The sequence below is a fragment of the Gopherus flavomarginatus genome, chromosome 3, assembly GCF_025201925.1.
Source record: "Gopherus flavomarginatus isolate rGopFla2 chromosome 3, rGopFla2.mat.asm, whole genome shotgun sequence".
NCBI lineage: Eukaryota > Metazoa > Chordata > Testudines > Testudinidae > Gopherus > Gopherus flavomarginatus.
This window is the reverse complement of record NC_066619.1, coordinates 236,140,815-236,153,353: the sequence shown is the minus strand read 5'-3', so window position 1 is coordinate 236,153,353 and position 12,539 is coordinate 236,140,815. Positions and strand designations below refer to the sequence as shown.

The 12,539-nt window shown below is 39.7% G+C and overlaps 1 protein-coding gene across 3 annotated transcripts in view; it reads right to left on the bottom strand.

Annotated features, from left to right (window-relative positions):
• CORIN (corin, serine peptidase) overlaps window positions 1-12,539 on the bottom strand; it is a 299,165-nt gene that overhangs the window by 21,704 nt on the left and 264,922 nt on the right. For all 3 annotated transcript variants that reach the window (XM_050947416.1, XM_050947417.1, XM_050947418.1), the window contains exon 17: window positions 2,542-2,664. In XM_050947416.1, the coding sequence (XP_050803373.1) occupies window positions 2,542-2,664 (123 nt within the window). The remainder of the gene's footprint in view (window positions 1-2,541; window positions 2,665-12,539) is intronic.

Sequence of the window (12,539 nt, the reverse complement as noted above, 5' to 3'; positions counted from 1 at the left end):
CAGCTGCCTTATGAGGTTGCCCCAATTAGTATATCAGTCAGGAAGACTTTACATATTATATAAAGGTGTCATTTCCCCCTGAAGGATGGCATGATAAATATTTTCTGGGCTCTTTGCATGGCACCTGTAGAGAGTTTCTAGAACTCCACTGTCCAAAGTGATAAATAACCATTTGTTCTTTGAAACTATTCAGTCTCCTTCCTAACAGGCAGAGAACCTCTTTTAGTCCTGAGCTCACTCAGCTGGGTTGAGGCTGCACAGGCTCTGGTACCTCCACAAAAGGGACTGACAACCCAGAACCCTGCAAGGGGAGACACGCCCCCCTCTCTGGGGACCCAGGCTGCCTCACTCCTTTCCCCAGCCAGGTGAGCTTAGGGACAAAAGGAACCACAGAGAGGAGTTGGGCAGAAAAAAATATAGCCAGCAATACCAGCAAAAAGCAGCTGCAGTCAGTATTTGTAGGTTCTGATGATGCTTTCTTCGTCCAAAAGTTTTTCACATTAGCCACCACCAATCTAACAAAGTCCATTACTGATTCCACCAAGATGTCCAAAACAAAAGATGCTCCTGAGAAAACCTTCTGCACGGGACTTTAACTTCTGGTGTTTAGAAGCTGTGGTTTCTGCAAAGTCCAGACTACAACAGTCCTACAAGGAAGGTGGGGGTGTTGCTGATGCCTTTGCCCTCTTGTCTCCTATGGGCCTTCCCTATTGGCCAGTGGAGACTTGCTTGAGCTGTTGTAAGAGTCTGTCAGAGTCTCTCCATCATTTATCTGACCTCTCCTGCACTTGCCCTATTTACCTGTCTTGTGAGGCTGGCCTAGTGAGTCTGCAGTCTTCTTCCCTGAGGGACAAACCTCCACTGTTGGAGGGCTTGTAGGCTTGTAGTCAGCAGGGAAAGAGGACATGCATCTGAAGAAGTGGGATTTTTTACCCACGAAAGCTTATGCCCAAATAAATATTAGTCTTTAAGGTGCCACCAGACTCCTCGTTGTTTTTGTGGATACAGACTAATACGGCTACCACTTTGATACAGGGAAAGAGGAAGGCTGCTGTGTACACTGGGTCCACTCCTAGCAGTGGTGCCTTCTCCTTCTGTTCTTCCTCAGCAGTAGCACTGGATCTGCCCAAAGAGGATTTTTGAATACACGTCTACCCAAGGCACTGTGCAGCCAATGAGGACACCATGAGCAAGATCCCAGGGCAATTTCACTCACAAACTTGTGAGCCTACAGCAGTTATGCCCATCAGGTGAGAAAGGCCCTTTCAAGTTAGGAAGCTTAGCAAAGTCTGCTTCTAATTCCTGCTGTGGAGTACAGAAGAGGTATAAACAAGAGCATATAGCACATACAGTGAGCAGCCTGGCCCTAGGATGGCAACAGCTAGGCTTGTTGGTCCTGCTAAGAGCTGCCTGAAGGAGCTTGGGGAGGAGATAGACAGGTCACAGAAAGAAACTGCAGCTCTTCAGGAAAGAAAGATGTGTATAGAGGGGAGGATAGTATTATAGGGAGAGAAGACAGGAGAATTCTTTAAATAGGAAGAGGCCTGGAGCATGACTGTATACTTCTTTGGAAGAATCATGGAAGGAGTGGGACAATCACTGAGCAACTCCTAATTATCAGGTAATACCGCTGCTGCATGCTGGAGAACAGTGGAGGGGACTGTGCCTGAGAAACAGTGCAATTAAGAAACCATTAAAGCTATTTTATTTTGTTTTAAATTACATTTCCAGTCACAACTGCTTAATCCTCACTTGGTATTCCAGGAGTCTGGGCATGTGACCCACAGAAGTGCTAACCAGTGTGATAGCAGTGCTGTCCACAAACGTAACTAGTAAATCAGATGACTTTGGCATCCAAATACAAAATAAGTTTGCAAACTAAGGCCCTAGTCCTGCAAAGACTTCTGCAAGTGCAGTGGAGTAGTCTCATTAAAGCGTTTGCATAAGACTTTGCAATACTAGGATATGAAGGCCAAGATTCAGCAAGTTGCTGAGTTCCTCCTGTGAGATGCTGAGCAGTTTCAACTCCCAATTATACTATCTTAAATTTGGGATACTGATGATTTTTACAACAAGCCTTGTTTTTACATTTTTATCTTTTTTCCCCACTGACAACATCTCTACCAGTTCAAGAGAGGGCTTGTTTAAAAGCAATGAATAAGTGAGCTCTAAAACCAGTATGCCACAGAATTCTCATTGAAAACTGGATATGTGACCTTATTAATTTCTTTACTCTTAACTGATAGTTCAACTAGATAGTGATTCTGTGATTAAAAGCTTACTATGATAGTTACAGTCTACAAAATTACGATCAACCAGAAAATTAGATTCAGTGACGAGGACCCAAAATGAGAGTGAAGTTGTAAGAGACATTAGCCTCACTGTGGAATTTACATTACATCATGCATATGTATGTTTATGTGAATGCAAACAAAGATACCTCAGAACACAAAACTCACTAATGGAAATACCATCCTTCATTGCTAAGCTTCCATCCACTTCTCTAAAGCACATATGGAGCACACAGTAGCTGTCCCTTACCCTTTCACTAGAAGGGCAGGTAACGTGGATGCATTTTTATTCTTCCAGTCAGAGGGCAGATTCAGCCACTTTTGATGGTGTAGTTGCTCATTTTCTTGTACAATTTTTGTTGCAGATGGCCCCCTGAAACGAATAAAAACAGTCCATGGATCTTCAAATATGTTTGACTCTGAATGTCCTGACCTTACAGTTATGGGAGGGAAAGATGCTTTAGTACCTTCCCTTTATGCCAAAGTCAGGCAACTGACTGATACTCCAGATCTGCAGATGGTTGCGGGACAGGTTTTGGCCAAAGTCAGACCTACTCACATTTTATTGTTATTCATGAAAAATGTTCTAACAAGTAGGAATGGGAAATGGAAATGGCAAAAGTTCTCTGGTGGCAGAAAACGTAAGCATGATTTCACATCTGCTTTATTCATTACTATTACATTTTGGTCATAATGCTCATAATCACATCCAAGCTTTTTCTTCCCAAAATTTTCCTTTCCAAGCAATTTCAGTTACCCACTATGTGTCTGTTTAGCTCATATTGCTTCCACAAGATATAATCAGGAATGATGATCACAGTATGGATTGATTTTACTCATACTGATCAACAGAACCACTCAGAGGAAAATTTCAGAACATATTAAAATAGAGTCTCTTAAATGAAAGTAGCTGATAATCAGATTTGGCAGGTTGGTAAAATCACTTCCCACCCCACCCATTTTTTTCCTGGTAAGTAAGACTTCCATCTCTCTCTTTGAAGCTCTTCATTGTAAGGTTACTTCTACAAAGAATTGAGCCCTCAAGCATTTACTTGGGTCTAGATTCAGCAACTACATTTTTCTCCTGAATTAATTTGCACAAGATGCCATTAAAAAAAATGAAGAGTTTTTTTAAAATCATTTATGCATCAGACAAGCAGGTCAATTTAAGGAAACATCAGATCACACTGCCCCAAAATACAAATGCCTTTTAATAAAAAAATTAGCAAATTCTCAAACATAACAGCAGGAAGATTCTTCATGGATTTGGATTTCAAAATATATGGTGCATATGTGCATTAACATGAAAGCTGGGTAGAAGTAGTGATCCTTTGTTAAATTTCGTTTCAGGAGATTTTGCACTCTTGAAATACTGCTCTTCCGCAAAACATTTGGCAAAATTGGCTATTTTTAATCTTAAAACCCTGCAAAACCACCCAGTTCTGAATATTTGCTCTTGTGCTGTGAATTTGAAATGTGTTCCATATGTAGCTCTACAGCATTAGCTAACTAACCAAATACCAGATCCTTAAGTCCAGCCAGACTGTACAGGGTATAGCTCAGGTGCACTAAAGTTTGCCTTTATGCTCCCCTGATCCTGAGCTCTCTGAATGTTGGAGTGGTTCCCAAGCATAAGAAAGAGCAGATACTCTAGAGTCATTTACCCTAGCTGTGATCAGCTTCAGGAGGCTGGAAAGGTAGGCAGGAACTGGCAAGCATAGGGAAGCCTCCGTCATGTTCCATTACCCCTGGTCTCATGCCTCTTTCTCCAGTAGCAGAAAGGCAAGGCTGCGTTCAGGCCTAGGTAACATCAAAGTGCAGTGGGACTATGCAGCTCCATAGCGATCTATAGGAAAGATACCCCAGGGCCAAAAATTTTGCCCCTCCCAAAAAGGGGACCAGAGAGCTGGAATTAAGGGTGTATATATTTGAATGAAAAGAAAAGAAAAGAATCTTAGGGGGACACTGACACAGAGAAAATTGAATAGTAATATGGAAGACACAGAAAAAGGAAAAATGTGTATGGGGGCCAGCTCCAGACATTACAAACTTTTAGATTTAGATTGACAAACTTTAAACTGATAAATAGATGTTACATCATCTGGCAAAAGCAAGTTTTTGTTTGCTTGAGCATGTAAAGACGTCAAATAAATTTTGGAAAATTCATATGAGGTACCTAAAGCAGCTTTCTGTCTGGAGTTAAAGCAATGCAATGGACTACATGAAAAATCTTTCAAAGCTGGTGAAACTAGAGGCAAAAACCCACCCAACTGTGATTTTACTAAGGTGGGTGGCAAGGGTCCAGGGAAAATAAGTGGGAAGGAAAAATAAAACCCTGTTATTACTATCATTATTTAAGTGTTGACAATGTCCTTAGGAATTATGGTCCCGCTTCAGCAAAGTGCTCAAGCATGTGCTTAACTTTTAGCATGTACTTAAGTCCCATTGACTTAAGTGTCACTATATACTGATTAGTTAGACATTGGAAAAAGGAAAAAAACCCAAGCACAGTGCAAGTTATGGCTAAAGAAAAATAGTTCTGTACATATTATTAAGGGACTGATTGTGCCTTCTGCATGCACCCCAAACTCCCATTAAAGTCAGTGGAAGATCTGGATACATAAGAAATGCAGGATCTGCACTAAGAAGCACACACGGACAGTGAAGATGAATGATGAACAATGTGTTGTGTTTCAAAAAATGTTCTGACCTTGCCTGAGCAATGGCTGTAAAAAGAAAACATGATGGATTCTCAGATTCTGCCAAGATGCCTTTAAGCTTTCAATGAAACATTCAACTCTCAGACTTATTTTTGTTCCCTCATTAAGATTTTGTTTTAATGACAATCTTAAGCCATGATGACGCATTAAAGACACAGAAAAATTTGGGTTTTTCCTGCTGAGGAAAACCTTGCAGGAATGACTTTTTCAAGATTCTACAAAGCTGTTACACATGAAGAGTTTTTAAAAAGTGTAAAAAATACCCCAATCCTGTTTTCCTTTAAACTAAAGTTAGACAAAAGTCATGGGTAGGTTTGGAAAAATACAGATATTCAGGGCTCCTGCACAATTAATGAACCATAAACAAACTGATTCATAGTGTAATTGTATTTTTAAGCATCCTACAGTTTCTAATGCTTGATTCTCCACCCCCCAGGAAATCTGTTACTATTTGGGCCTTTCCTGGAAAACTAATTTGTTTTTCAGACACATCCATTTGATCTACTACAGAAGTTTCCGTTATGTACAAGACCACCCTCCTGCTCAGAAGATTATACAGTCCCTAAGCTTGACAGCTAAGGAATCCTTTATGGGAGAAGAGAGGTATAGCACTTAGTATAATTTAAAATAAATCACTTATCTAATTTAAAAAAATAAAATTCCTTCTAGTACTTTTAAAATTAGACATGTGGGAAATTATGTTAAATTATATATTATATATACACACACATGTAGTAGTAGAGAGTTTGGGGGTTTCTAATTCATATTGACCATCAGAAGCTTGTTAACCTGTAAAAATGTAAAGATAAAACTGAACTTCAGTTATAGCATTTAACAATCTGAGTCCAAGTTTTCAAGTCTGCTAAACAAAACAAATAGCTAGAGAAACCTGGGAGTCTACATCTGTCCAGCAGACAACTGAAAATAGGTTGGAACGGTTGCACTAAATGATATTTTCAGATTTACACCTCTTCAGCCCAGCCATTGTCTGTTGTTATGTTAACAGCTCTGCCTGTGTATCCTCTGAATAAGTTGCTGGTTTTGATATATTTGAATTGCTATATGAAGGAGAGGGCATAGCTCATAAATGGCTCCAGACACCTCATGGTTTTCCTGTAAAGAATGATCTATTAGCCATAAAAATTAACAATATGGTACATCATGTTCTATGTCAGCAGTGAGTTAGTTTGCCAGGTCTGCATTAACTAAAATCTGACAATAACCCAAATTCTGGATTCCAGCCAATGGAAGGAAGAATAAGAAAAAAAATCAGGAAAAATGTCAAAGGGCCTAGAGATTGTGCCTGCATCTTCCTCATATGGCAGCACATGGCATTAGGCTATTTTTAAATCTGAGTTATATTACTTTTACAGTGGTTTAAAACAGGTAGCATCCACTGGTTAGCTTACTATACAGGTTGTTTATGGTCAACTAGGCATGATTTTTTGGCAACAGTTGTCAGTGCAACCATATGGAAATACTCTCAGCAGGACTGGCAGAATTAGTCAGACTCTTTGGATTCTGTCCATTGTATGGTTTCTTTCTCCTAATCTCCTCTGGGCATATTAAACTATTATCACTCCATGATCTACTAGCCAACAGCGGTTGCTAGTGAGCACTTTTAAAACAGTTCTCACCTTATCAAATGAAGGCTCTTCTGCAGTAAAGAGCTTCTCCCTCCTGTGTCTGCTTCTGGTAAACAGATACAGCTGTCTCCTATTAATTTCCAGTATTTTCTCATTTCTCCTTCCATTTCCTCCAACAATGTTCACAAAAACCATTTTGTCTAACATTTTTGACCTATCTTTGTTTGAAGAATCTGCCATGAGCAACTTCTCCATTACTTCATAATTTTGTAGAATGGTGTTTTATCCATTGTGCGGCTTCCACCAAATATGTAATTTATAAAATACATAATTCAGAAAAATGTATTTTTAAAAATGAACACCATCATAACAGTTGATGGATGCAAGCTTATATTACCACAGCGGTTCTTAAACTGTGGGTTGGAACCCCATTTTAATGGGGTTGTCAGGGCTGGTGTTAGACTTGCTGGGACCCAGGGCTGAAGCCGGAGCCTGAGCCCCCCACCCTGGGTTGTGAGGCTGGGGCTTCGGCTTCAGCCCTGGGTGGCGGGGCTGAAGCCCTTCGGCTTTGGCTTCCCCACCCCAAGAGCAGTGGGGCTCGGCCGGGTTCAGGCTTCGGTCCCCCATCCTGGGGTCATATAGTAATTTTTGTTGTCAGAAGGGGGATTCAGTGCAATGAAGTTTGAGAACCCCTGTTTTACCCCCAAAATTGTGTGATCTTAATAAGATAAAACAAACAGACTGTAGCTAACCTGTGCTTTGTATTTATAAAAAGAAGTCATTTCGGATTATATTCTATAATAATATATCCATTCACCACCATTAAAAGGACACCATCAATTTGAATGCTCTGAAAGTGACTAAGTATTAAATCTAGTTCCTGAGCTTCCCCTCCCCTCCGCATTCCACAAAGCACTTCAGCATGTGCATAATTTTACTCATGAAATCAGTGGGAGTACTCACAAGTGTGCTTTGTGTGATTAGGGCCCTTTTAAATAGTAAGCCCTGATTGCTATTTATCTCTTTTTCTTTTTGAGTTCTTTTTAAAAATGTTTTTATCTGGGTTTTTCTCCTTGCTGGTGTTTATAAGGACTTTTCAAATAGAAAGAAATAGATTATAAGGAAAGCAGCAAAACCGACTACATACATACACACAAAGATTAAGATCCTCAGTACCCCTTCTGCCCTTTTTCACAAAGGGGCCCTAAAAACCCCAATTCCAGTTGGAGTAAAATTCCTTGTGTAGGCAATGCAGAAGTCAGCTGTGAGGCTACTTTCCAAGGAGCTTCTGGCAAACCTAGGCATAGTGGACAGGGCCAGGGACACAGTTTGAAGCAGGAGTAGGAAGGCATGACTGAGGTGGGGCCTGTGGTGGAGTTTCTGGGCAGCTCTGCAGCCCATAGGCAGCCATAATACTTAGAGAGGCCCCTGTATCATGATCAATGGAAGTGGAGTCAGAGTGCCCATGTTCCCTGCCTGGGCTGTTATTGACATGACAACAAGGGAACAGGGAATGAGTGGAGTTAGGATGGAACTAACTCAGCCACATGGCCAAAGCAGTGCACAAGGTTTAATAACGTTCCACTTCTTCAACTTAACCTGCTCGATTCAGCTTCACTCTTTGCTAAGAAGAGAGCCCTCAAACTTGTGAGGGTGCAAAGATGGCCACTTAAGCCACTCCCACCTCCTGGCTGCAAGATCCATAGTGCACCTCTTACAGGTGCAGCACAGGATTTCACCCATGGAATACAACATGGACAAAGGAAGAAAATGGTTTCTTCCCTAACTTCTTTCAGGGTTAGTAATCTGAGGTTTTATTTTTAACTCTAGAAGGTACAAGGATTTTGATCAAAAGTGTGATTTTCACATATTATTTGTTTTTTAAAGACTTACACACTTTTGGAGAACTTTCTACAGTTTTGACTGGACTTTCTCTGCCCTGTGCTGATTGGCTATTTGCACCAACCCTCCGCTTTCCCCTCCCTCACAATCTCTTCATTTAAGCATCCGTCCACACCTGCCCTCATACCATTTACTCCCATGCTTTGGACACACCTCTCTCATCAGCATCTCCCATTGGCTAGCTTACGTGGCTCCCCCCCAGCATGCTGGCTTTTGTGGATCCCATTCTAAAGGCATCAATTGTATAAGGAGCCTCAGCACCGAACTCAGGCTTTGTGGATTCCAGTGATTTTTCTAGGCACCTAAAAGTTAGGTGTTGCAACACTTAAGTCCTCTTGTGGAACTGGGCCCAAGTGTCTTGTCCTTGGTCACACGTGGAATCTGCAGCAGAGGTAGGATTGAACCTAAGTCTCCCAGAGGCCAACCTAGCACCATACATGTTTTATCATCCTTCTTCACAAGTATGTGTATCCTGAGGCACCAGATTAGCAAAACAAGTTGAATATTAACTAGAAAGGAAACAATTTCTGAAAAAAGTTACACCTTCTGGAATTATAAGCATGAATTGTTACAGTATTGCTACATCTATTTACAGACACACATAGATACATGGTAGAGTATTCACATGCTACCGAATATGCATTACTTCAAGCCTATTTATGACTGCATATGCTTATCATTCTTTTACAGATTTTCATATTTTTAAAATAAGTTTTGCAATTTCAGTCACAAGTTATACTGTGATTTTGGTACTTCCAATTTATTAGAATTATTTTTGTCCCTGTTTAATAAAATAAATGTATGTTGATGAACTCTCTATGATCTTACTCTAATACATTCCCAAGGATTTCATAAAATACACATGGACATCATGCGTTGAATGTATTAGAGAAAGATCAAACACATTTTACATTCTGTTGAGTGGGTTTAGAATACTAGGTTGAATTAATGAACTGAAATACTGCAGTCTTCACATAGCATTTGATTTAATAGCTGCCCTGTTTATTCTTAGAGCAAATAATGTATGTTGGATTCAGATTTTCAAACTTCTTTTAATAGTAGATTATGTATCCCTTTGATTTCCTTGATGTTTCTGATGACTTGTCTAAATGGTGGGATAATGTGCACTACAGGGTGTGATTTCTAAAGAGCACTGATGTGTGGTGCATTAGTTGGTCCGTGTAGACCCTGCTGGTGCATACTAAATGTTTCAAAATGTGCTAGGGAACATGTAGCAGTGCACATTACCCCACTGTTAGACATATCCTGAGCAGAAGAGATGCTGTCTCAACTCTTCATTTTTCTAACTCAGAGCTGGTTAGAAGACATAATCAATGGTCAGCATAGTAGTTCAGATGAGAAAGAAATTAGTTTGTTAGCCCACCAGCTAGATAGAGCACATATTATTCTTTTGTATTCCATAGCAGGTTACTATAGTTTACCATAATGGCATTTGCTATCTCATCCTAGCATAGGAGGAGAAAGGGAGACTATTCCATGCAGTTTTCACAGAGTTGCTAAACAGAAATATTTGCTAGAGACTTGGTTTTGGCAGACTTCAACTTTGAATAGACCATCATTGTTTTATCACTGCCTGATCAGCAGATGTGGGTTTCCAAACACATGAGAATAATTTGACCAGCCCAATGTCAAGTGAAAACTATAACCATCTAGGCATGCTATTCTTACCATTCAGTAGAGAATGCCCATCTTTAGAAATGTACTAGCTGACCCTCATGCAGTGAGATGGTTTCCAGTCAGCATGGAAGCATATAAATAATTGTTCACTTCATGTTTAACATTTTTTTCACATTAGGAAAAACACATGAACTTCAAAGAAAAAAATACATTCTATCATTTGATGAGTGGACATTTTGCCAGTCTACTTATCAAAACTTTTGATACAATGTTTTCATCCATCTCATAAGTGCAACATGTACAGTTTTCCACAACATATCACATCATTATATTGTGCTGTAACAAATTGTGGAAAAAATACAATCAGCATGGAATTAGTATCGACTGGCAGCCAGACAAATAGCCTGAGTTTAGTACAATAGGCAGAAACTGGGTTACTTTTTATGTTGCTCCAGCTACCAGAGGTAAAGTTTATTATATCTACATTTTCAAACTGACTTATGTTTTAGAATCTGTCATTTAGAAGTGTTATTCATGTGTATTTGGAAACATTTGCTAAATTCATCTAACAGAACCACATTTCATTGTCAATAAATTCTATTTATTTGTTTGTGGCAAATTTAATTCTCAATAATTAAAACAAACAAACAAATAGATTCACACGCAGTGAGAAAGACATTCCTTTTATGTTCTAAAGATTACAGAGCACTGGGACCTGTCATCTGGCAATTCACTGCTAAATACAACTATGAGTTCTATCTTGAACAACTGTACAGAGAAGAAAAGTACCATGTACTATATTTCCTCATAATTTCAGGCATAAGGTAACATAGGCTCACATGAACTATTATTAAACAAACTTATATATCTATATAACAAATGCCTTCTGTATAATGGCATCATACAGGTGTCATTTATTTGTTTAGATCTTTAAATGTATTCATGGTGGCAGGGAATGTAAATCACAAAATATTCCCTTTTTAAAATCACTTTATGATCTGGATTATGATGAATGTCCATGCACACAAAAAAGGTTTTGCTCAAGATGTTATTATCCTTAGAGCAGAATGTGACTATTGCAAGAGAAAAAAAATTTTCATCAATATTTTTGAGCCTTATATAATACATATTCTAACTTAATATATAATCCATCCTACCAAGTTGTGTCTGGAAATAACCAAACTACTGAAAACATGCCAAATGTTATCAGTCTACTATTACAGGCTTTCTTGTTGGAGGCCATTTTATATCTAATAAATGATACAGGATGTCAGCGGCAAACAGGTGAGGTATATGACTTGAAGTCTGAAAACATTACATAATCTAGTCCCTCTCCCTGCCAATGCAGAAAATGTTCACATAAGTGATGCACTGTGGCAAGGCACCTTCTCAGTCTCCCCAGCCTCCACTGCTTTTAGCCCTGGTGAGACAGACTTGGGTAATATGGTCCCCCTTGGGACACAGGGGAAGTCTGTTCCTTCGCTCCACCAGTCCTTTTTAGTGTATTTTTCTCCGTTGTAGGAGAGAATACTGCCTCTCCTCCTGGTGAGGCTCGCTGTCTTGCTGCTCCTAACCTCCTGGCAGCTGCGCTGCGCTGCGCTTCTCCTCCCCTCCCCTTCTTCCCCCCAGGGGAGTGTTTAAAAAGGTCTCAGGCAGCCCTTAGTTGGAATCAGCTGATCCTAATTAACTTCAGGTAGCTCCTTCTCAGCTGATTGTAATTGATACTTTGGTAACCCCTTCTCAGCTGAACCTGATTGACCTGTAGTTACCCCCCAGTTGATAGGGAGGAGGGCCTTTTAACCCTCTGAGACTGATTTCTACCCCTCCCTTGCAGCTGTCTGTCCTGAGTTTATCACAGTATTTACTGCCAATCTGGCTTAAGGTATAAAGAAGAATTAAATATGTTATAGTCATTCAAATTCCTTCGTCCCACAACTGGTTCTGGTAAATGCATTGTGTTCCTCATTTTCCTCAAAGACCTCCTTCAAAGATGATTATGCCATTATTGTGTTGGCTTCGTCACTGTGTAATAAAAATAAACTGAGAAAATGAAGCTTCAGATGACTGACAGAATTTTGCTTCAAGAGTAGGAAAAAAGAACCTGTCTCCTAATTCTTTAGAAAACTGACGCCATTAACATTTATTGTTAGACAGGCACATGCCACAGACATAGGTTCTGGATCTGAATTTGTCAATCTTTCTTACATGGTTACTCATCACTGCCAAAAAAGCTTTATTATGCATTCTACCCTTTTATAAAATAGCTTAGAGAGGGCTGAAATTTTTGTCTCATATAGTGACGTAGAAGTGACAGAGTTAAATAATTACTTCTATAGGGAAACCCCACAAAATGGGGACGGAAATTGGAAATTTCCACTCATATTGTTTCAGTGTCATTTTCC